The sequence below is a fragment of the Sarcophilus harrisii genome, chromosome 4 (genome assembly GCF_902635505.1).
Source record: "Sarcophilus harrisii chromosome 4, mSarHar1.11, whole genome shotgun sequence".
NCBI lineage: Eukaryota > Metazoa > Chordata > Mammalia > Dasyuromorphia > Dasyuridae > Sarcophilus > Sarcophilus harrisii.
This window is the reverse complement of record NC_045429.1, coordinates 319,814,193-319,840,004: the sequence shown is the minus strand read 5'-3', so window position 1 is coordinate 319,840,004 and position 25,812 is coordinate 319,814,193. Positions and strand designations below refer to the sequence as shown.

General features: G+C 41.9%; 1 protein-coding gene and 1 long non-coding RNA gene across 3 annotated transcripts; one reads left to right on the top strand and one right to left on the bottom strand.

Annotated features, from left to right (window-relative positions):
- Nucleotides 1–22,486, bottom strand: GPRC5C (G protein-coupled receptor class C group 5 member C). Of its 2 annotated transcripts, none has more exons than XM_012548537.3 (5): nt 22,392–22,486; nt 10,652–11,746; nt 7,697–7,791; nt 4,214–4,363; nt 1–2,115 (listed from the first exon to the last, which is right to left on the bottom strand). In XM_012548537.3, the coding sequence occupies exons 2-5, from the start codon at nt 11,703–11,705 to the stop codon at nt 2,083–2,085; spliced, it is 1,332 nt and encodes a 443-aa protein (XP_012403991.1). In that variant the 5' UTR covers nt 11,706–11,746; nt 22,392–22,486; the 3' UTR covers nt 1–2,082. The 2 variants fall into 2 exon arrangements, with proteins under 2 accessions (XP_012403991.1, XP_012403992.2); XM_012548538.3 differs by having other exon boundaries at nt 1–2,024.
- Nucleotides 21,964–25,812, top strand: LOC116423272. The gene is made up of 3 exons (XR_004233812.1): nt 21,964–22,461; nt 22,717–22,793; nt 23,651–25,812. It is a non-coding gene; the product is annotated as an uncharacterized LOC116423272 (long non-coding RNA).

Here is a 25,812-nt window from a genome sequence, read left to right as displayed (position 1 = left end):
TTATACAAAACATAGTAAAACTTTATTCACTCAAGGGGATCTTTGGGCCACTAACCAAGATCAAGGAAAATTTAGGGATGGATGGGGCTTTCAAACCCACATCTACCCCTTCCTATAGAGAAGAATTAATACTTGGGTCCACCTATATATAAAACCCAGGGTACAGGTAAAATAAAGGGGTGAAGGGAGAGTGGGTCACATCCAGCAGACAAAGATTCAATACACAGACTTCTTCTTGTGTTCTTGATCCATCCACCCTTCCCCCACCTCCCTGATCCCCTTCTCCATATATTAGAGTTCTTTAAGCTAGCCCCAGAAAAATACTGTTTGCAAAGAAAAGCACTTAAGTGCTGGAGGCAAGAGAATATAATGTGGAGATATTCACTGTACCTAGTAGGATAGCTGAATCTCAATGTGGGCACCTGAGGCCTAGTGGGGGTAGGGGACCTACGGATACAAACTCCTTAGGTTTCACAGGAAAACCTTTACCAGCAGCAAGAACCAGCTGCCAGGGAGCAAGGATCACTCCTTCCTTATTTTTGGATTGATGATACCATTTCCTAGGTGACCAGATGACAGTAAGCTCCCCACCCCACTCATTTTTCTAGGTGGATCCTATTTGAGAAGTTATTCCTTTTACTTCAAAATAACTGGCTCCTTCCTATTCCCCCAGTGGAGACTCAACCCAGAGAAAAGTTGAAAAGGGTATGGACCTTTGATATCTGACAAGTAAGAAGTAACAAAGTGTATTCCCAGACTTTACAAGTACAAAGAGTCCATGCCCTAAGCCCGAGTTCTGATTCCTCTCCTGCCTTTGTCCAGAGAATATATTTAATTCATTCTCCCATCTTGTGTGTATTTACAGACCCTTTTAGTCTTAGCCCGAGATGTCCAATCATTCAAGCCTTCCTACTGCTTCCTGTCCCATGTGTTCCAGTTGGAGCTGGCCACTTATACTGACCAGGATTCCAGAAGAAAGTGAAGAGGGGCATATGGGAATAGACTTCACAGGAAAAAAACTGAGCCTCCAAACAGCAGCTCTGCATCTCCCAAGTAGCCAAGCCCTGCAAATTTCCTACCCCTCTTGGCCAAGTTTCTCACGAAGAACGAGAGGGGGCTGCTTCCAAGTAAGACAGTCCATGTCGTCAACACCTTCTGATGGAGCAGAGAGCAGAGGGCCAGACAGTACAAAAGCCTCATGGCCCAGGGGTGTGAATCTGATCCAGAAGACTAGTGGCAAAGGAAGATGGGGGAGTGAACGAAGCGGTGAAGTGGCTCAGATCCAGGAACCATGGCTCAGGGAGCATCAATGTGAATCTTACAGTAGAAGCTGTTACTTTTCCAGAAGAATGTTAGCTATGAGCCCTTGCTTCCTGCCCATCATCCCTGGTCATTTGCTTCCTTCCCTTCAAATGACAACCATTCACCCTCATTGAGTACACTAAACCCAGGGGAGCAGGGTTGGAACTATTTGCCTGGAGGGTCACTCCCAGTTCAAATCAGTTCCAGAAGCCTAACACTGCCCTCCCCACTCCCACTCCCCAGAGAAAACAAATGAAAGAAAGGAATTACACGGTTTGTTGAAGGGGAGAGGGTTGGAGTGGGCAGCCAGGGACATGATTACATTAATAAGGTCCCATGATATTGGCTAAAGAACAATGAGGCACCTGAGATGTCAGCTCACAGTGGATAAGGTAACCTAGAGGAAAACACAACCACAGGAACCCTTCCTTCATCCTGAAGAGCTGGGGATGGCTCCAGAAGGTGTTTTTTGGATGGGAGAGGGAAGACATCAGGTTGGATGGGTAGGAACTGATCCTTATGTCCCCCAGCTTCCTGAGAGACAGAAAAGCTCAGGGACAGGTAAAAAAAGGGTTCAAGGGAAGGTGAGTCCTGCTCTTCCCAGATTAGACATCCATTGCAGGCAGGCAATCTGCCTAAGTCCACTGCTTCAGATCTGCTGAATCCGGGTTCCCTCATAGTTTGCATTACAATGCCTGGAAAGGTGTTGGGTTCTGCACAGCCTGTGTAAGGAGAATTGAGGACATCAGAGTGGCTTGCAGTCCAGGGGAAGGAGGGAGTCTACCATCTTGTTTTATTGTAGGGGGAGTGATCCTAAAGTAACCGAAAGAAAGAACAATAATCAAAGGGGGCCAATCTGAATCACCCTGGCTCTTACCCCTAATCCCTAAGGGGGGAAAAATTAAAAAAAGAAAGGCCCCATGAGATTTGTGCAATCTCACAATCACAAGAAAATACAAGATGTTTTGGAAAAGTTTCCTTATTTACTTCCCTGATCTTTCCCACACTTTTAATCAAAACATTTCCCTGGAAATGAATGCCAGAACCACACAGCATTTTGCTAGCAAGGAAGGGACATTTCTAAGTATAGGGTGACATGGCTTGCCTCAAGCAGATGGAACAAATATCCAGGATAGGATACCAGCCAGACCCCCAGCTAGAATCTTGAGGCAGCTCTGGCTATTCCTACCCTTCATGTGTAAATGACTTGAAGAAAGGCACTTCCACACTGTGGGTCCATTTCCTTCTCTATAATGAAGATACTGAATCACATAATAATTGCTTTTATTAATTTCTTTTAAGCTCTGACATTCTATGTTATATTCTCAGTGTTAAAAAGACTGGGATCACAGAACAGGTAATCAGATCAAAGGCCAGCTATTTCCCTAAGAGTCCCACCTTTCTCAGGAATTTTCAGAAATTATTTCAGGAATGAAATAAAGTAGAAACTAATTTTTTAAAAATCCAGCTAGCTTTATTTTCTCCCAAACCCCAGGAGCTGTAAGAAATGATTTCCTTTATGTTTTGAGCCTTCATCCCCCATAAATTAAATGTCTGATCTCCAGTTCCAATGTTATCCCAGAAGATTTTTATCACAAGCTTTTCTCAAAGAGAAGTTACACTCAATCACTTTTTAACAGATACTTTGCTTTGGACTACCTGTCTATTATCTTCTTCAAATCCCTTCAGCATTTAGAGTTTACTGTGAGGGGTCCTGTGTATATAAAGAGATGAATGTAGATAGGGAAATAGCAGCTGCTCCCTCCAAGAAGCTCAGATCAGGGGTTCGATAATACACAGTGTACTATTGTATGTGTAAGTTTTATTCTTAGGAAATTCTCCCAGGGGGCAACTGGGCTTTGATTCCAATCAACTGTGCAATGACCCCAATGGGTTTTTTTTTTTTTTTAACACAACTGTAGAATGTCAAAGCTAAAGAGACCAACCATAGCGATTACCTGATCCAATCCCCTCATTTTAGAAAGAGGGATGCTGAGACCCAACTAGAAGTTACTTGCTCAAAGTCAAATCCTTTTGGGTGTCTTTGGGGAAGAGAAACAGAAATAACCCTTCAAGCTGTAATACATAGTATTGTTAAAACTAATTAAATTTTCTCTAAGATGTGTAAGCTACTTCTGCTACATGGTAGTGCAGACTAAAAGGGGGGATCATATCTCCAAAGAGTGAACCTTAAACACTGTACAACTTCAAACAGATTTAAATGAGCCGGGAGGGAGCCGATGCCAAGCTGCTGAGCAAACCATTTGACTTCTGTAAAATGAGTAAAGAAATCCTAAGGTTCCTTTTGGCTCTCAATCTAAGATCCTATGATCAGAAGCACAATTTAGAAGAGAAAGTATGGTGGTAGAGAGGGAACTGGTGATACAAGTGTATAAGAAAGGGAAAGGGATGGTGTAGAGGAAAGAAAATGAAAAGAGTTAGGGTCTCCAGAAACAACATGGCCAGAAGAAGGAATAATAAAGCAGAGATATATTTATTAGATGCCCTTGTTCCTCACAGAGGAGCAAGGAATGGGACAGAAGTGTTCATAAAAGCTCCTGAGCCTACAGGGATCTCTCTAAGCAGATCCAAAAAATGGGAGGCCCAAATCCAGCGGCCAAACAATGAAAGAATACTATATGGCTGGCACACAGGCTTGGCTCTTCTATTCTCCAAACACTGATGAGGTGGGTGAGAGGTGCAGGGGAAAACCAAATCAATCTTGGCAGGAGGGTCAGGAGGGAGCTGAGTCAGAGGTTGCCTGCTCAGTCAGTGGTGGGGAGAGGGCTTCCTTCATAATCCCCACTTGAGAGCCCCAAGTCAGAGGGCACATCTGCCCACTCCCCTTTCTAAAACTTTCCCATCCCTTCGGTTATGGGGCTCAATCCCACAAATAGGGGTTTCTAAAGACCTGCGCGTTCTTGCCATCCTTCTGTGATGCTGCCTGATGGCTCTGGGTGGCGTACATATCTTCAGCTCGCAGAGTTGAGTTGGCACTGCCCATCACCTGACTGCTATTGGCAGTGGCGCGTGGGAGGATGACATCATAGGGCCCTTCAGACTGGAGGGAAAAGAACAAAAGACCTCATGGTCAGGGATAAAGAATGATCATAGAAGTGAACGAAATAGGACTTGGGTTCCCACTGGGCAAAAGGATCTGTGTTAGTCAGACCCTTTTTGCTTATTGCAAGGATATACCAGAATGGCCAGCCCACAACCTGACAAGATTGCAATTTATTTCTAGATTGATTTGAAAGAAAGGAACTGACTTCTGGACCCCTATTCTTGGACTAGATCACTGGAGCCTGTGATATGATGGCTGGCTTTTTCTGAACTAGTTGAGGGGATGGTACAAGTCTTTTCAGAGTATTTATCTGAAAACTACCTCAGAGGGACAAATAGATTTCCAAGAAAGCCCATAATTCCAGGATAAGCTCAAAGGCAAGCCATCGGAGGATGATACTGTTTGTCTGCCTGCCACCTCTCATCCCCAGCTTCAGAGCCTCCTGAGAGTCACCAGAACATTCTCAGTTACCATAAACCATCCCCGATGATTACACATTATCTTGAGACTCCCACTTCCTCATTATGTGTACACCTGTCCCTTGCCTCTGGGTTGGTCCTGGGCTTTCAGTGATTTCAATATTTACAAGCAATTGTGTACTCTATAATGATTTATTGTTTGGTCGTTTCAGCTGTGAGAACCGAGACAGTATTATTATAATGTCTTTAGAGGACTATGTAAATGTACCTGTAAGCATATTTACCAGGGTCCTCAGAACAGCTAATTCAAGTGTCTTGCCAACAATGCAAGCCTTGGACCAAGGAGAAGAAGTGTAGATAAAGGTGATCACTTAAGGAAAGGATTGTGATGTCCTATTTCCATGGAGGATAAGAAGTAGCACTGTGGCTAGAGTGAAAGACTCGACTTTAAATTCAGCTTCATACTTACTAGCTGTGTGACCCTGATCAAACCACTTTATCCTCTGTGTACCTCTGTTTCCTCATCTGTAAAATTAAGATAATAATAGTACCCACCTCCTAAGAGGGCTGTGAGAATCAAATGAGATATCTGTAAAGCTTTTAGCATAGTACCTGGCACATAGCAGGCATTTCATAAATGTTTGTTCCCTTCTTTTTTATTTTTTTAGTTGTTGTTCATCTGTTTTACTCATGTGTGACTCTTCAAAGTGACTCATGTGTGACCTCTTTGGGGTTTTCTTGGCAGACATACTGGAATTGCTTGCCATTTCCTTCTCTAACTCATTTGATAGATGAATAAACTGAGGTAAACAAAGTGAAATGACTTGTCCAGGGTCACACAGCTAGTAAGTGTGACTGAATTTAAACTCAGTTTTTCCTGACTCCAGGATCAGTGTTTTATTCACTTGTACCACCAAACTGCCCTCCCTTCCTTCCTGTCCTTAGGGGGGAGGGGGGGTTCCTCAAACTTTTATTCTCAGTGGATTTATACTATTAAAAATTATTGAGGAATTGTCCAAAGAGATTTTGTTTATGTGGTTTCTGATAAGACTAATTTTAAATTTGTACACCCTCTAAAATGGTTTCAGAGACACCTGCCTCCAACCTCCCCCCCCCCAAAAAAAAAATTTCTCTGGACTCCATTTTTGAGAACCACTGCTTTAGACTAGGGTATGGGGAAGATAGGCTTGGGGAATGAAAGGAAAGGAGAAGTGAAAGTACAAGAAGGGAAAGCTGTTTTGGTATGAGGCATTCTCCAAAGTCCCCTTTTTCATCCTTCCTCCCAACACAGGGACTGAAAAGAAGGTGAGCTTAACCGGAGGAACCTCCCTTTGCTTCCTGTTCTGAGTTTTCTGCCAAAGCAGGTCACTGACCTTTCCTTACAGATTCTGCCAACTCTAGGAAGAGCTGAACCTCCACAGTTTGTGGGAACCAAATCCACTTCAGTCTTTTGCCCCATTCCTCTGCCCCCCACTCAGCTGGTCTACGGGACAATCTTTTGGGCTATAAGCAGTAAGTCTGAAGACTATAGGAGGAAGAGTGTCTCTGGAACCTTTTTGGGGCAACTATTGCTAAAGAGCAACAACGCTGAAATCCTGAGAGTTGTTCCCATTAATGTTTGCCCTTTTCCTGGATACTTAGATACTATAGAAGAGCAGAAAAGGTGTTAGATAATTGGTTGTGACCCTTTCCTGGCACTATAACCTGGTCAGGATATTGCTATAGAGCTACTAAGAGCAAAGGATCTGCAATTTGGAGACCTGGATTCAAATCCTGGCTTTCACACAATGCTGTATTACCAAGGAGAATAAAGGCACTTCTTTGTTTTTTTTTTTTTTTTTTTTTAATTTAATAGCCTTTTATTTACAGGATATATACATGGGTAACTTTACAGCATTAACAATTGTAAAGGCACTTCTTTGAGGCATATTTTTAAATCTATCAAATAGGGATAGTAATACCCTTTCAGTGGATTTCTATGAAAGAAGCAGTTTATATTCTTCAGGCATATATCAAATTAAGTTGTTATGATACCACCTGTGTCACTGGGTTTTTGGAAGGCTCAAAAGAGCTGATTTACATAAAGTATTTTACAAACTTTAAAATGCTATTTAAATGAAATGAAACTTCTTCTAATTAGTATTAGAGCTGGCTACCTGGATACAACTTACTTGTGAGGGATTTTCTTTGCCCACAGCATATGCCCTATCTTTCCCAGTACTGTCAACATCTCTACCAAAGATTACATTAGTGGAGATGACTATCATGGGTTACTCCAAAAGAATAATATACATTCTCACCCTCCCCCCAGTGCAGTGGGATTCATTCAGGCCCAACAGTTCATGAAGCCAAAGGGTATTAATACATCATTGCTGGAAAGAGGAAATTTCAGGATGAGAGGAATGTGTTAGGAATGTTAATTTCCCAAACTGAATTTACTGTTTAAGGAAGAGAACTCAATCCATCCCATTCCCACCCTTACTCCTCAAAGATCCCACCCTGCCTGTATAAAGTCCAAGCATGCAGGTTTTATATGGGAGAGGGTTTTCCACAACAAGCAATAGTGTCTCCCTTTAGAAGTCTGAAAAAGAAGGAGGAGGAATGTGTTAGGAATGTTAATTTCCCAAATTGAATTTACTGTTTAAGGAAGCGTATTTAATCCATCCCAGCCCTACCCTCACTCCTCAAAGATCCCACCCTGCCTATATAAAGTCCAAGTACTCAGGTTTTATATGGGAGAGGGTTTCCCAGAACAGGCAATACTGTCTCCCTTTATTAGTCTGAAAAAGAAGGAAGAGGAAAGTTAAAGAATTGATTTGAAATTTCAGGCAAGGTGGAACTTTGTTTTGCTCGATTATTCAACAACAACCTTTATGAGGCCCTGGAACCAGTCCCAAGGAACATCACTCACCAAGCCTTTGTGCATCAGGGCCATCTCAGTGGGCTGGTACACACTCGTCAGCAGCTGACCATTGTACCCGCTGTATGGTGACACAGGTCTTTTGGCTGCCAGAGAGAAATGAAGAGGGTAGGTGAAGAATCAATGAGTGAAGTTCCTCTATCTTCTTAGGGATCAAGTGGGAGTGCCCTGAAGGCAGGGGGTGAACTTGGAGGACAGCTTGGGTGAGATGCAGAATGCTCTCAGAAAAAACTGGAAAATCCTCCATGAATTCTAACAAAATGAAATGTAACACAGTAATAGCACAATTGTGCTAAAAATGTGTGAATTGATTTTGTTATTCTCAGCAATACAATGGTCCACGACGACTCGGAAGGACTTAGGATGAAAAATGCTATCCAGACCCGGAAAAAGAATTGATTATGTCTGAATACATATTCAAGAATAGTCTTTTTTTTTTTTTTTTTTTAACTTTATCTTTCTTGAGGTTTTTTTTTGGGGGGGAGGGGAAATCTATGTTTTTTTTCCACACAAAAAAAACTTTTATAGAAATGTTTTACATAACTTCACATATACATTTTTAAAGGGGGTGGGAGTGGGGAGGAAAGGAGAGAATCTAGAATTCAAAGTTTTAAAAACAAGTGTGAAAAAAAATTTTTATATATAACTGGAAAAAAATAAAAACATTAAATACAAATACCTGATTTAAGGGGGAAAAAAAAGACGAGCCTTTCAATCAGTAAAAATACTGAAAAATCACAATGTGAGTGGGTAATAGCATAGGGACACATGAATGTATCTTATGGTAGATTTCCACTTTTTCTGGAGCTAGGGATATTCTTCTAACCTCTTTGTTATCTCTCTCTGGAGGTTCTGTGGCAATTTCATGCAACACTGTTTATCAGTGGTTCACTTTGCTTCCCATTAGCCCCACAGCCCAGATGGCTATCTCCTGCAGGGGCTATTTATCCACAAAGAGCCCCTGGGATTCCATTTCTCTAAAGCCACCTCCTTTGTCCCCTCAGTAACAATGGCTGAGAAGAGGAAATGGGCTGATTTCCATTTGCAGCTTTCTTACCATCTGCCAATCCAATAAAATATCCCCTGGCCCAGAAGTAAGGGCTAACTAAACTTATATGTGTGGACCCAAGAGATTTGTCAATAATGAATAGAACACTAGCAGACCTGAGTTCAAATCCTATCTCATATACTTAGCCACAGTACTCTGGACAATTTACTTAAACCATTCTCTGTGTCTCCATTTCTTGATTTCTGGTATTGTAAGGATCAAATAAGACTTAACAAATATAAAGTGCTTTGCAAACCTGTAGAGCATTATTATATTTGCCTTCTAGTCCAAAGCCCTTTGGCAAGTCTCTGGCATTGCATTCAAGCATAAGAATGCTTCTCTCTGCCAGTGGGAGTTGGTTGCCCTGGTTTCCCTTGCCCCAAGTTGGACATTTACCTGTTTGTTTGGGTAGGAAGGCTCAGAAACCCCTGGAGCTTTACAAGAGACTGTGTTGAAAGGCCCACAGCTCAGATGGCTGGCTCCTGAGAGAACTGTCTGTCCACAGGACGAGGGACCACAACCTATATATGGCTTCCTAAGTGCTAGGCTCAGTCTATTGATTTTTCCATTTTGAAAAACAAACATATGCACAAAACCCCAACAAGCTTCATTTCCTGAAGTGTTTACTTTGGGAGAACAAAAGCACAGAGCTATTTAGCCTTGGCAAACAGGTACAGGGGCTGAACGTGGGAGTACTGGAAGGGCCAGAGGCTCTTCTCTAATCACTCCATAGCATTTCCCATCATTCCTGCCAACTTCCAATCACCAACTTTATCTATTCCACATTCTACATTCAAAGCTGAGACACATGAACTTCCCAAGAGCCTGTACAGCAGCCTAAGGAAACAAGGGTTAAAGATCAAATAGTGGACATGATGGATCAAGGATTATTCCTTTTGCCAATTATAGAAAATGATAGGTGAAGGGGCAGAAAAGATCTATGAAATTTGGGCTTTCTTCTGTCCATTACTCTAACCTTCAGGAATTCATAAGAGGTCCTTTGGCCAAAAAAGGCAGTGCTAATTGTAAGGATATATAGTAAGGAAGTTCAATCTTTGGGTCTCAAGGGCTATTCCATTTGGCTTTCTTGGGGCAAAAGGTTAAAACTATATGAGGTAAATCAAGCTCACTCTTTTTTGGGGGAGGAACCCTTCCTGATCAAGTCTCTAAGAAGATACTGCCTACCCCTTACCTACCAAGAACTTGATTGGGATTTGCTGGATCTCCTTTATTCTCCCCAAACTCTTCTAAACTCTAATCTCTCCCTCCTCTCCTTACAAACTAGTAGAAACCCAGTGTGAACAAAGAACTTTAGGGATTGATCAGGGATAATGGCCAGCGTGGACAAAAGATGGGCCACCATTTTTTCCTTAACTGAATTGATTTATTTTTAATTTATGTTTAAAAGGAAGTAAAATACCAAACAAATTCTGTCTCTACAGTCCCAAAGTTGGAATGTTAGATGTCTAGGCTTTAGATCTACATTTCTTTCTTCTCCCATAAAATAGCATCATAGGTATGGGAAGTATACAGCCACAGGGATTTTATTCTTTAATAGGCCTATTAATTAATAGACTTATTCTTTAAGAGTCCAGTACCCCAAATCTGTTGGGAGTGATTAACCCCACCACCGCTATGGCTTATAACAACAACAAAACAAAAAACAAAACAAGCAAGCACTAACTAAAAAGGAGAATGCACTTCTCCATTTCATTTTTGTATGCCTTGTATCTACAGGCACACTGCTTGCCAAGTAGCCAGCAATATACTGAATTACACAGAATTTCTTATTTTCAGCAAAGCAGTATACTCAGTTTGTCTTACTCACACGCATACACCATTTCCTTCCTCCCTCCAATGATAGGTGCTAATCAAAAGGAAATATCCTCCCTACCTACCTGAGGATGGCTCATCCATAGAGAAAGCCTTGTTTTCCACAAACATGCTCTGTCCCTTCTTCTCCTTCAGGATGGTTTCGTAGCCCACACCCCGGGTAGGATAGATGTCCCCCTGGTAGCTCTGCTCTGGGCTGGCCTTGGTCACCTGGGAGGCTTCAGGGATTATGTAAAAAAGGACAAAAGCCCAAGCATTGGCAGCCAAGGCTATGGCCAGGGTGGGGTCATCCCAGGTAGGGCTGTTCTGCTGCTCATTACCATAGGTGTACATAACAATCCATACTACCCAAATGGCAATGGAGGTAGCTGTCGTAAGCAGGACAAAGATCCCATGTTTCTGCCAACGCTTGAATCGGCCACACAAGATGGGCCAGGCTCCCACAAAGGCAGCCACTAGCAAGAGCATGACATAAATGAGGGCCATGACGAAGTCCATGTTGGCAATGGCACAGGGGGCCATTTCCCAGCTGGCACTGCTGTTGCCATTAAGACCACCCCATTCTCCATGCTTGCCCCTGACCAGTGTGATGATCAGCCACTCTGTATTGATGATGACCTCTACTAGAGCCAAGAGCAGGGCCACAGTAAATATGACCCAGCCCCGAGGAGCCTGGTTCTTCCGGGCCAAGAAGTTGAGGGCAAAGACATGGGCACTCAGACAGGAGAAACAGATGCCAAAAAGCACCCCAAAGAGAAAACGCCGTGAGGCACAGGTGGAGAAGTCAGGCTTGACCACACAAGCAAATACAAGGCAGAAGAGACCAAGTGTCCCCAGCAGGAAAAACACTTGGGTCCCTAACAGACTCCGCTTCTTGCTGTCCTGTACAAAAGGAAGGCTGGCCACCAGGATGATGGTGAGGACGAAGGTAGAGATAACACCAGCCCCAGCCAAAGCCTCCAAGACAATGCCCCAAGCCCCTGAGCGATCACACAAATTGTAGTAGAGGGGGTTGAGATCTGGGCTGCATCCAGGTGGAGCATGGATCTGGGCCTGATTCCTAGGGATGAGTAGCAGTAGGATGCCCAGGCAGGTCAGGAGGGCCTGGGGAATAGTCATGTTGGCTCCAGAGCCAGTCCAGTCTGGGTTCCTGAAGGAGCCTAGAAAGGGAAGAAAGAATAAATTTCTCAAAGGTCATTGACATATACATTCATATATATGTAGAATTAATCACGTTTATGGGCAATTTTTTGCCCATATACCTACTTCTTTACAAGGGTCTCCATCTCCCTACCCCCAGGGGAGAGATAAGGAAGGAGAGAAAATAGATTTCTTCTTTTGTCAGGCAGGTTGATAACAGTGGACAGAGCACTGGCCCTTTGGGGATGATAACCTGAATTCAAATCAGATCTCAGATACTTATTAGTTGTGTGACCCTAGGTGAGCCACTTAATCCAGACTGTCTCAAAACCCTCCAAAAACCCCCAAAGAAAACCACACAACCCACAAAAATAAATGCTTGTAAACTGGTATTAATTTTTTTTAAAATAAAAGATATACATAAAACAACATAGTAGCTCCTAATAGGTAATGAACTAAACAACTTATTATTCCCTACATTCAATGTAAAAAAATTGCAAAAACAATAAACAAAAATTGTCTTCTATTTCCACTCAGCAGAAAGTTTTCAATTTAAATTTATTTCCATTAAAAAAAATTCCCTAAGGCTGGATATAGTTTCCAAGTCAGTAGTCAAACTTTTTTGATCAATATACTTCTATCTAGAAAAAAGTTTTGAGTATACACTCCCCAAAAAGGAACATTCATATGAAGTTTATGCATGAGCTCTTGTACTAACATAATATGTATGTAATATGCAATTGTCCTACTAACAGTATATAAACCATATGCAAAAGAAACTAGAATGTGAATGATGAAATTTATGTATTTTAATATAAATTTTCATTTTATTTTAGTGATACAAAAATGCTTTCACTGAAAATATCATGCTGAGGCAGCTAGTTGGTGCAGTGGATGGAGAACCAGCCCTGAAGTCAGGAGGACCTGAGTTCAAATCTGAACTCAGACACTTAACACTTCCTAGCTGTGTGCCCCTGGGCAAGTCACTTAACCCCAATTGCCTCAGCAAAAAAAAAAAAAAAAAAAAAGAAAAAGAACATGCTATATGTCTTAATGAGAGTAATGTGATTGAATAGACTTCATTTTTTTTTTTCTGAAACTCTTGGTTTAGTGCCTAATAATAAAGAATACAGTGACTTTGAAGATCTGGATCTGAGTCCAAATTACTGCAAAGCTTCAAAACTTCTAGAGAAAAGAGGTTTCTCATGAAAATATAGGATCCAAATGGAAGAAGCTAAAGGGCACAATGGAGAAAGTGCTGTCGGGATAATTTTGGGCTTGAAGTTAGGAAGATCTTAATTCAAATCTAGACTCAGACACTTACTAGCTGTGTGACCCTGGCAAATGATGTAACTGGTCTGTCTTTGTTTCCTCAACTGTATAATGGAGGTAGTAATAGCACTTACATCTCAGGATTGTTGTGAGGATCAAATGAGATCAAATTTGTAAAGCATTTAGCACAGTGTATGACATATGGTAGGTGTTATATGTAAGTTGTTATTATTATTATAATGGCAAAGCACTCCAGTATCTTTACAAAGAAAACCCCAAATAAGCTCATAAAGCACCCAACATGACTGAACAATAATTATTGGTCTTATTTAAAAGATTATCAGGGCAACAAGATAATTTAGTGGATAGAGCACTGGCTCTGGAGTTAGGAGGACCTGAGTTGAAATCCAGCCTTAGAAACTAAACACTTGCTAGCTGTGTGACTCTGGATAAGTCACTCAAATCCCTATTGCCTCTCTCTTGCCCAATAAATAAATAAAGATAAAAAGATTATTACAATATCACCCACCAATTTTTTGTTGAAATTCACCAAGCCTAGGGATTCTTAGGTTTTTTTTTAAATATTGTGATCCCCGTTGGCATCTACCCTTGATCCTATCAGGCTTCTTGCCATCTATTTCTCCTCCCCTTTCCTCTTCCATTCCCCACCCCGCATTTTACAATGGTTTGAACCTTCCCTGTTTTCTTGTTAAAGATTCTGTTCAGGCCCAGGGCATTTTCCTCACTTTCTGGCTACCTGGACTCATAGAATCTCTCTTTATTCATTATGATGTATCCCCTCCTGTCCCAGATAATCCCATCTATCTCAGACAAAGTGCCTTGCCTAGAATTAAGTGCTATATAAATGTTAGTTATTATTTTTTACCATCATCATTATCACCACCACCACCCTCTACAGGTGAAGCCCGGGAAAGGAGTCCCTGCTTTTGGGAAAGCAGGATCTGCTTCTTTCCATGAAAGTCTTGAGCATCCTGGGTATCCCAGCAATATACAGAACTTGCTACTGGCTTTGGTTTTAGCTGCATTGGGGGTGGGGCAGCAAAGACAGGGGCATTCAGTGAATGCAATTCTCCTTCCCTCTTCCCTGCTCAAGTGGGAGCCATCATTGCTGATCACATAGTACAGCCCAGACTAGATGCAGATTCACTAACCTCAGTCAAGCTGGAGACATTATCGACAACCAAATTGTTCACTCAGCATTTTTTCTTTCCACTCAGATTCTTTCAGAGAACTCCTTTGGCACTAGTACTAAGAACTACCCTAAACCCCCTTCCTGTAAAGCCTTCAACCTATAAGCAATCATTCTTCAAATATTTATTAAGCAATTATAGTGGGCAAAAATGGGGTCAGGCTATAGAGAAATCCTATTAGACAAGATGGTCTTTACTGGCCCCCTTAGCATCTCCTTTTGGATGCCTGTCACCTTCCTAGGCATCTAATATTCTTACATTCTCACTATCAATTACAGAATGTATGGAATAAATCAATTCACACTGAGATATTGATGACTTTGTGGAAGATGCTTAGAGGGCAGCATGGGATTGTGGAAAAAGCCCTGGCTTTAAAGTCCTAGGACTAGAATTTGAATCCTAATTCTCACTTATTACTAAGTATGACCTTGGTCAAATCACAGTTTTTGTTTCGTCATCTACATAATGACAGGTGTGCAGAACCTCTAGGCTTTAGTTTCCTTAGCTATAAAATGAGAGGGCTACTTAACCTCTCTGGGCTAGCATTTTCTTCTCCAGGATGACAGGGCTCCATTAGATGATCCAATGTATGTGACAACTCTAACAGGAGAATTTCAGACAGGATAGAATATTAGTGAAATATTTTTCAGGCCTTCTTAGCAAACAGCCTCACTCTCAAATTAAATTATTCTACCATGTATCTGGCCAGCTTTGTGTTCAGTACTGTCTAATGTGGCTACAATGACATAGAACAAAAAATAATTCAAATACAAAATACTTTTTTTTGACATTTACACTGAGGCCACACTATTTGACATTAATAGACACAAGAAATCAAGCCTTGGGAATTCAACTAGAAAACTTACAGTCTAATTAGGGAAACAGAACCCACACATAGAAAAGATTTAAGCATAATCACAATGCAACATAAAATTTCTAATAAACTTTCTTTGGGCATGAACAATCTACCTTGCAAACAACCCCCAAAATGAATGATGAGATCAGTTGCATATTGCCTCACCTTTAAACCCTCACCATTACTAAGGGGACTCTGCTCAATGCCTCCCCACAAAAATCTCTTCACTTACCCATTCTAGAGAACACCTAAACAGCCCTGGACAGCTCTGGTTTCCCATCTCAACCAGTCCTTCTTTCTCAGTATTCTTTGCTGGGTCTTTTTTCTGACCCCTAACTATGGACATGCCTTCAAGGTTTTCCCTTGGGCCCTCTTCTCTTTATCTCTGTTTTGATGACCTCATCAATCCCCCTTGGGTTCATTTATCACATCTCTGCAGATGAGTCCCAAATCTGTATGTTTAGTCCTAATCTCTCTAGGACCTATGTTATTATCAACTCCTCCCTGGCTATCAGTACTAGGATGTATCACAGGCACTTCAAACTCAACATTTTTTAAAGTGAACTCTGATCTTCCAAACTTCCAAAATCCTTTCAAACTTTGGTTTCTGTTTAGGGTACCAAATTTTGTCAATCTTCCACTTTCTCAACCTCAGACTTATCCTTGACTTTCCCTTGTTCTACACTCACCACATCCAATCAGTTACCAAGTTGTGTCAACTTTGTATTTGTGCTCTTCTCTTCGCCTTCACTAGACATGTGATCCTGGGCAAGTCACTTAATCAATTTTGCCTCAAGTTTTCTCATCAGTAAAATGAGCTAGAGAAAGAAATGGTGAACCTCTCTAGTATCTTTGTGAAGAAAATTCCAAATGGGATCATGAAACTCATTTCTCACAGCTTTTACCTTAAGCTATTCCCATTTTTCCTTTCTTCTAAACCAATGGTTCTAAATGTTATTTGTTACAGAAATTCTTTTCAATAATGACAAAATGTGTTGTAAACCTTCACGAAAACTTAGTATACTACTCATAATATTCTGTAATGAGCTACTGCTTAAAATTCATTCAGAGAATTTATAGGGTGAACCCCTTGGACTATGGCTGCATTAAATGGGAATAACTGACCTAAACTATTGCAAAAGCTTCCTAATTGGTTCCCAACCCAGTTCCACACTCAGCAAGTTAGTATTTCTCAAACATAGATTGACTCAAACATCTGCAGTGAACACTTACACCTGTTACTTATTAAACACAAAATCTTCAGTCTGACATTTAAAGCCATCTCCAATCCACCCAGGTCTCTAGTCTTTTCAGAGAACTCCCTTTCTTGCACTCTCCTCTCTAATCAAAATGTTGTATTCACGATGTACAACATTAAAGCTTAAAGTCTTTGCAGAGCTAATCACCTACATTTGAAATACATTACTTTCTTACTTCCTTCCACATCTCATAACTCTAAGCTTCCTCCAACGCATTGTTTAGTGATGCTTCCTACATAAGACCCTTCCTGATTTATGACACAAGTTAGCTGGGTCTCCTCGAAATTCCATTGTATATATCTATCCTATCCACAAAATGTTAAAAGATTTAGCAGGACTTTGGCAGTCTCAGATAGAATACTTAAGGGAGAACACATAGATAATAAATAGCTGCACATAATGAAAAGCTGTGATCTAGGATCATGGAGGGAGAGAATCCACAGTGATGGACTAACAGCCAACAAAGTAAGTTTATTACTAGCACTGCTAAACTGTTATCTATACACGTACACTATTTAACTACACTGTTGTTGTTTGTCCTTTGTTTATGAAGAGAACCATCCCACATCATGGGATGTCATGTCTTGAGTGAATTGGATTTAAGTGAAGTAGAGTTGCACAAAGTCAGTCTCACTCTCTGTTCCAGAGTCACTGCAAATTCAGCAGTAAGACAAAAATCAAGATACCTGGTGATGGGTGGGAATGCAGTGAATGACCTTGACATCTTCCATGCCATAAGCACTCCACAGTGCTGCTTTAGCCACTTTGTGGCCACTGGAACAAATTGTTTCCTTCTGTTCATTCCATTGGGGGAAGTCTTCACATGTTTGGAATAGATCCCCAAACTAACCAGTTAGCTGCATTACAAGATAAATGGAGGTAGTGTGATGTATTGGCTAGAAACTTGTACTCTGTAACAGAAAGAATTGGATTCAAATTGTGCTTCTGAGATCCAAAAAAAAGGAAAAGAATCCATGTGTGTACAAAAATATTTAGAGCGGATCTTTTGGTGGTGGCAAAGAATTAGAAATTGATGGGGATACCCATCAACTGGAGAATGGTTAAACCAATTGTGGTATCTGAATGTAATGGAATACTGCTGGTCTAAAAGAAATGATGAGCAGGCAGATTTCAGAAAACCTGGAAAAACTAACATAATGCTAAGTGAAGTGAGCAGAACCAGGAGAACATTGTGCATAGCGTGAGCAACATATGATCAACCTATAATAGACTTAATTCTTTTCAGCAATGAAATGATTTAAGATAATTCCAAACGAATTATGATGAAAAAAAGCTATCCATCTTCAGAAAAAGGAAGTATGGAGTCTGAATGCAGATGGAAGCACACTATTTTCACCTTTTTTCCCCCCTTTCTCATGGTTTTTCCCTTTTGCTCCAAGTCTTCTTTCACAACATGACTAATGTGGAAATATGTGTAATAGGACTGTACATGTATAACCTAAATCAGATTGCTGGATGTCTTGAGGAGAGGGGAGGGAAGGGAGAAAGGGAGAAAAATTTAGAGCTCAAAATCTTACAAAGATAAATACTTAAAACTATCTTTACATGTAATCTGGGAAAAAAATACTATTAATTAAAAATAAACCAATTGTGCCTTTGACAATTACAAACTGTGATCACAGATAAAGCATTCAATGTATTAAACCTTAGGAAACTAAAATAATAAGTTAAAAATAGTGCTGTTGGGGGCAACTAAATGGCACAGCCCTGAAGTCAGGAGGACCTGAGTTCAAATTGAGTCTCAGACATTTAATACTTATTAGCTGTGTGACCCCAGACAAGTCACTTAACCCCAATGATTTTGTCAAAAAAAAAAAAAAAAAAAAAAAGAATAGTGCTGTTTAGTTATTTCAGTCCTGTCAGATTCTTCACAATGCTATCTGGGGTTTTCTGGGGAACAGGAGTCTTCCTGACTAAGTATATCTATAAAGAACAGTGGTAACTAACCTTCATATAGGTACCTACAGAGTCCCATCAGTCAAGAAGCATTTATTAAACAATTCTCATATACCAGGCATTGTGGGAAATATTAAGGGCCAAGTACACAAAGGGAAAAACAGTCCCTGTCCTCAGGGATTTTACTTTCTAATAAAGGGAAACAAACAGGTACTTTAAGTAACAGTAAAAAGCCACAGATAGAACATAACTACAAGTATATAATAATTATGATAACTCAGATTTATCCAGAGTTTAAGGATTTACAAAGTGCTTTCCTTGTGATTGAGATCCGATATTCCCATTTTACAAGTGAGGAAACTAAATCTCAGAGCTAGTCAAATGTCAAAACTTATTCTCAAATATAAGTTTCTAGACTTCCAGTCCAGTGCTCAGTCTACTCAACCAAATCATGGGAAAATATACTTCGAGTTTCAGCCAATAAGATACAAGATATTTACTGTTCAGTTGTATCCAACTCTTTGTGACCCCACTTAGGATTTTCTTGGCAAAAAAACAGGGTAGCTTGCCATTTCCTATTCCAGCTCATCTGACAGATGAGGAAACTGAGGCGAATAGGGATTAAGTGATTTGTCAAGTGTAACACATACATTAAGTACATGAGGACATATCTGAGCCAGGAAGATGAGTCTTCCAGACTCCAGGCCAGACACTATCTTCTGTACCCCCTCGTTATAAAGTAGGGACTTTCTACAGAGAATAAATCAATATAGTCCAAATTAAGATTGAATAAAAAGTTATCTGGGTGAAGGTAATGTGTAAAGGAGTCACCATTAATCAATACTGGACTAATAATCCAAGGATTCCTTATGTTATAAGATACAAGATTTGTGCAAGAATATATAGCTAAAAATTAACTGAATGGATGAAAAGATGAGGATGATGAGCTCTGATCTACAGTCATGAAGGGAGAATCCCCCATAGACCGATAACATTGTATTTATATTTATAATAAAGTTACTTGTAGATTTCTTTATAGCTATCTCTAACAGAGGCTTTTATGAGCAACAGGGAATAGATACCAAGATAGATCTGGGGAAGGTGAGGGGCATGTCAGAAAATGCTACCCTTCCCCACCACATAAAATCTCTGACTGTCTAAATACCTTTATCAATTCTCTCCCACTCCCAGCTTTCTTTGAATATATGGAGTCAGATCACGTCATTCTTTTCTCAATAATGATGAAAGAACTATATTTTAAAAAAGATAATCCGTTCTTTCCTTTTTGTCTTGATGAACCCTTCAGGAAAATACCTGATCGGACCTCAATTCAAGTCTATTTTCTTAACTGCCTGTTGTCAGGTAACCCTTCTGGTCCTCCCTTGACCCTTCTTCCTCTCTATAGGTCTAAGAGCCTTCCCAATCATCTCTCTATTATCTATGGGAGTTTCCAAGAAAGCATAAAGAATAGGGCCATTAAGAAGCACATCAATGTGCTCACCATATCAACTCTATCTTAAGCCTCAGATCAAAAAACTGCCTTGTAACACTGAAATACCTGTTTGGTGAAGACAGGTAGAATGACCAAGGAGAGTTGGCCCTTTTCACAAGCACAAAGAATGAAGGTTTTCTAAGTTCCTATGCTCTAGTTATGCTTGTCTAGAACAGGGGACAGCCTGAAGCTCACGTGCAAATCTGGAAGCTACACATCCCAGACTTCAAGTCTTATTTGTGGTATAAGAGATTGGAATTCAAATTCAGACCTGGCTAACTTATTATCCCTCTCAATAAGAGGTTAAAGGTTGGAGTTTGGGAAAAGAGACCAAAGCAGGCTGTACTCTGCTATCCAAACTGAGGTAGAAGGTGCTTGTTTTCTTTTTATTACGGGCACAATCTGTCTCATCTGTATTATGAAGAGTTTCCAAAGGCTTGATCCTAGAGCTGGTATTCTTAACCATGGTGACAGGGGTTCTGTGAAGTCGGAGGGGGTAAAAATTACATCTTCACAGGCTCCAAGGGACTTCCAGAAGAGCCCAATAGACCAAAAAAGGGGCTAGGAACCCCTACTCTTGAACTGTTGTTTTAGGACTCAGAAAAAAAATACTAGGATTGGCCAATTCAGCTGTCAGAGGAGAAAAGAACAGAAGAAATCTCTTTTGTTCTTCTTTATATCTCCTCCTATTATAGTGTTGAACTAGGATTCCTTCACAAAAACCACTTTTTGTGTCTGTGGCTCCTGACTAACCAAAGTGTTTTTAATCACTTTTAAAATCAAGCTAAACCCAGGCCAAGCCACCTAGCTCCCAGACACTGGTCCTGGTTAGGCCAGTCCAGTCTAGTTCCTTTCTTCCTCTTCTGCTCTCACCTTTCTTGAGGAAAGTAAATGGTCCCAGCAGGGAAATTGGGAGGAGGGTTGGGGGAAGCTGTAATAAAGGAGATGAGAGTCATCTCAAGACTCAAAACCAGACCTGAGCAGCTTAGTTGAGCCATTTTTAGCCTATGAGCTGCAAAGGACACCCACTGTCTTCACTATTCCCTCTTATCACCAATCTTTGGAATTCACAGTACCTACTCATTGGTTCTCAAAGTTTAAGGCATGAGGCATGTGTTATTACACATGCGTCATACTTTAAACTTTGAGAACCAATGGACAAAAGCTGCTATCAGGAACACTAGTCTTTACATAGACCCTAAAGGGGATAGCATGGTATACAGTACTAAAAAATGTTAGATCTGAACTTTGGAGATCCCCAAGTTGGAATCCTGTTTCTTGAAACTGTGTGATTATAAGGAAGTCGCTTAATTTCTCTGTGCTTATTTCCTCATCAAATGATATATGGTACATTACTTCTCACTTTATCTTAATAGCTTAAAATTAAAATTCCAGAGGCAACCCCCAATGCATCAACTCACCCTTTTCCCAAACACAAAAGGGAAAGTGAAGGAAGGGTCTATAAAAACTGGAGGTAAAGCAACCTCCTTCTCCCCTCCAGTCTACTTTTTCCCATTCCTTCTCCCTTTCCTGCACCTCTTAAACAGCCAATCAAATCTATAGATATATCGATGGCTTTGCATTTCCTCCTACTCAAATCCCATTTGTTCTATTGTCTTCCTGTCCCTGGGGTAACCTTTAGGTCCACTTCTCATTCAGGAGGCTTCCAGAGGCTTGTAATGGGTTTTGTAATTGTTTCTCAATACTTCTCCCCCTACCCCAGTAAAAAGCAAAACTAAAAAGGGGCAATCTAGTCAAAAGGAAACATTAATCAGTCTTCAAAGATGGGCATCTAATATTCTCAGAAACGGTTCCCAAACTTTTGAAACCCGCATACTTTTTGCACAGAGCTAGGGAAGTACTAGTTCCTGATATTCTAGCTATTTTGAAGGAAAAGGTTCCGTTCTGTGCCAGTAGTTCCCTGGACAAAGTTGGAAGTGTCTTATTTTGTTTTTGTGTGACTCCTAAATACAAATGTTCGGGGTCAAGAAGATTAAGGGATGGTGGCTGGTGAGGGAATTTGGGAAGCAAAGGCATCAAGGGCTGAGAGAGGAAGGTAGGAAGAAGGTGAAGGCGGATAGCCAGAAAACAAAAAGCCAAATGGCTAGAAGGGCGGTCGGGTGAGGCATACTAGGGTCTGCACCCCAAAGTCTTCCTTGAAGTTAGACACTCCCCCGTCCCTCTGGCTTCTAGCGTCCACTCCTACAGTTCTTAAATTGGAAGTGCTACTGTGTGGCAGCCAGATTTTTCGGGTAGTTCTTTAGCCACGGCAATCTGCCCTTGCCCCAACCCCCTCCGGTAGCGGGCAGCTCGGAGGAATCCGACCCGCAAGAGTCAATATTGACTGAGAGGCTCCCTAGGAGAAGCAGCCAGGGGAGCCGCTGGGAGCGCCTCCCACCCCCCGATGTACCGTAAGAAGGAATCTCCCCTTCTCTCCCTGACCATCCCCTCCTTGGCCCTTCCAACAGACTGCCAGGACTCCAGGAAAATCCTCCAACGAACTTGACTAAACCTCGGGAGAAGGAGTGCCAGCGCCGTCCCACCCGGATTTCTTCCCAGACTCTGCCACCTTCACCCCCTGCCCCGGACTCCCAAGCTGCCCGCCTTCCCTCCTCGCTCCTCTCCAGAAGAGGCTAACTGAAAGGAAGCCATACTTACCTGGGACGCCTCTGCCTCCGGGACGGCAGCGGAGAAATCGGGGGCAGCCGCGGCCCCGGGCTAGGCGCAAGTGTGAAGACTGGAGAGAGGGAGGGGAAGGAGGAGGGACTCCTGGTTGGGCGTGGGCGCAGGTCCCAGCACCGGATCCCCGGGCGGGCAGACCCTGGGGATTTGGGAGGAGGGTGCAGGGCTGGGACGCGTGGGGGTCAGGGTAACTAACCCTTTTTAACCCAGGCCCAGACAGAAAGAAACAGAGAGAGGGGCCGGCTTATCTCCTTCCCTCCCGCTTCCAAGTCTGCCCCACTGCCTTTCTTTCTCTTCCTAGAGGGTGGGCCGGCTTCTGCATCAGCGTGACATCACCTCCATTCAGGGCCCTTATCGAGCACTCCGCAGCGCTCCCAGGTATGTGCAATCAGTTTACGACTAAACCAAACCTCCCTGGAGGGCCCCCCACCTCCTGAATTCATTTCCACTTCTTCCAGTGGTTAGCTTTCGGGCCGATGGGGGGAAATTTGAGTTTCTGGAAAAGCTAGTTTCTGGGTTGTTACAGTTCCCAACCCTCCTTTCTCTCCGCCCCCTCCCCCACCAACACGTGGGCAAACACTATATACTTCCTAGCTGGCACGAGTATTTGTGTATTGGAAGCCCACCCGACCTAGTAAAAGATCTGATCTTCCTTCAGTTACAGTGTCACTAGTGGACACACCTTTTGTCTTCCCTTTAAAGACAGTCTTTGGCTCACATACACCTACTTTTTTTTTTTTTCCAGCAGCTGCACATAAAGGTTTTCTTTGTCGCTTCTGCGAGTCTCTCATCCCACACGCGCCCAAACACTGTCCCCTAGTCTATCCCTTTTCGTCCAGACACCGCTTTCTGAGGAAAGGCTAGAGAAAGCCTAGGTGTTCGCTCCAAACTCGGTGTTTTGCATACGTAGTGATTATGCGTAGGTTTTTTTTTTTTTCCTCAGTCTGAGCTGTTTATCTCCCAAGTTCCTTAGGGTTACTTCTGAAATAAGTCGTAGAGCTCCTCCAATCTCTTTCCTTACTCTTCCCTGTAAAATGGGCTAGATGTCTATCTCGTCCTCAGTTGTTTCCCTTTCTTATCATTCTCATCTGGATTGACTTGCCCTAATGTCTTTATTTATTTATTGCTAAGGTTCTTTTAAAGGGGCCTTCCGAATATTTCAAGGACTTTCTTTGACTCCTTACACCTCTCCCCCTTCCCCTTTGAGCTCGAATATTTTCTCCTGATCCTCCCAGGCACTTTCCCAGAAGTGAGGGGCTTTGGAGGGCGTTTACAAGACACACTCTTCAGGAACCATAGAAAACTAGAGGAAAGGGGAAACGAAATCAAGAGCCAGCCTTCAATTCCACCCTCTTGGACATGTAAACAAGGGGAGATTTTTCCGGCTGCCTTCCCCCATGGAGCTTTGGGGCCCGGCCAGGGAAAGGTGTAGGACACGCAGCCAGTGACGGCGCAAGGAGACCTTGTTAATAAGGAATGAACGACCCAGAGGAGCCCAACTGGTGCTGAGAGGGGAGATGGTGCCGGGACCCATGGGGACAAAAAGGGAACTGGGAGCGGGGAGAGGTCTCTGGGGCGCCAGTTCTCCAGACTCCTGGTTACCCCGGGAATCGCCAGCAAAGCGCGCTAGGAGCCAAAGGGCTGGTGGGGCGTGTTTGCTCAACTCTGACCGCAGGCATAGGGGGAGGGGAGAAAGCAGCTGGTAGCGGGCTGGGGCGGGGAGGGGGGGGGGGACACCAGGAGGGGAGGAGAATGAAGCTGGGGTAAGGAGGTGGAGGAGGGGACGGGGAAGGAGAAGGGTAAGGGGATAGTGTGGCAGCTTGTTTGTTTGCTTGCCCCTATCTATGACAACCAGGAGTCAAAACTCAAATGAATCACTCGGGTTGCCGGAGCGATAAACCTCAGCCCGGCCTCTTCTTTGCACAACCACGTAAGAACTGCTTTGCTGTCTCCTGGAGAGAGGGAATGTTTGCTCAGCGGCCAGAGCCGGGAATAAGGGGCCCAGCCTCCCCAAACCCTATATTGCCCCCAAATTGAATCCTAAAGCAAAGATGGGAAAAAGAAGTTTAGGGGTTTCGGTGGACACTGAATCGTTTTGAAGTTCTTTCTAATCTCCTGGGGGGCGAGGGGATGGAGAGGAATCGTTTCTTTTGCAAAGTGTACTTTAGTCTCTCTATCACATTTGCCCACAAACTGGGGTTCATTATATATGCATGCAAGTATGCACTTTTCTAAACACCCCCAGGAACAGCTGCGTGTATGCAAAAGCAGGCCATACCTACTTACCAATGGAAGAACAGGTAGCAGCTTTAAAAATAATTTGCCCAGTCGAAACAACCCTGAGATTTGACGTCACATCCAGTAAATTGGCAAAGATGTCAAAAGATGAAACTGTTTGGAGGGATTGTGGGAAGATAGGCACAGTAGTGCATTGTTGGAGCAGTGCATCAATAAACCTTTTTTGGAAGGCAATTTGAAATTATTCAAATAAAATGTGTAAAATGTCAATACCCTTTAACTCAGAGATTCTACTACTGGCATTTATCCATACCTCATAGAGGTCGTTGAAAAGAAAAAAATCCCAAATATTTTTGCTTTTTTTTTTTTTTTTTTTTTTTTATGGTAGCAAAAAACTGGTAACAAAGTAGAAGTACATGGTTTGGGGGAATGGCCAAACAAACTTGTGTTTACAGGAATGTAATGGAATATTATTGTACTTTAAGGAAGCAAAGAATTGGAAGGCTGAGAAGCTTGGAGAGTGTTCACAAGCCTTCTGACCTGATGAAATGTGAAGTAAGCAGAGCCAAGCAAACAGTATGCACAATAACTACAACAATGTAAATGGAAAGAACCAACAGAAAACAAATGAAAATGATTGTTGAAAAATTACTAAGAACAAATATGAACTCCAAGGAACTATGAGAAGAATTCTTCATTACTTTCTTTACATTACACATTCTTCATTACTTTGCAGAAGTAGGAGACTCATAGGTTTGGAACATTGTATATATTTTTAGACGTTTTGATGTATTGATTGGTTCCCTCTGCTTCCTTAAAAAAATAAATAAATAAAACTTTGTTAAAGAATTGTTCTTTGAGAAGGGAAAAGGGAGGGATACTAGAAATTTAGGTGTTATATAGCACAAAGCATCAATAAAATTTATTTTAAAAAGTAAATTATCAGGGGAAAAAACTAATTGTGCACTCTGGTCATAGGATTTAGACCCAAAAAGAACTTTGAAGGTAATCTAATCCAACTTCCTTTGATAGATGGAAGGCCAGAGAGGGAAGTAAGTGGCACTATTGAGAAGTAAGGAACAGAGATTATAAAGAAGGGAAAGGGACCTGTATGTGCACGAATGTTTGTGGCAGCCCTTTTTGTAGTGGCTAGAAACTG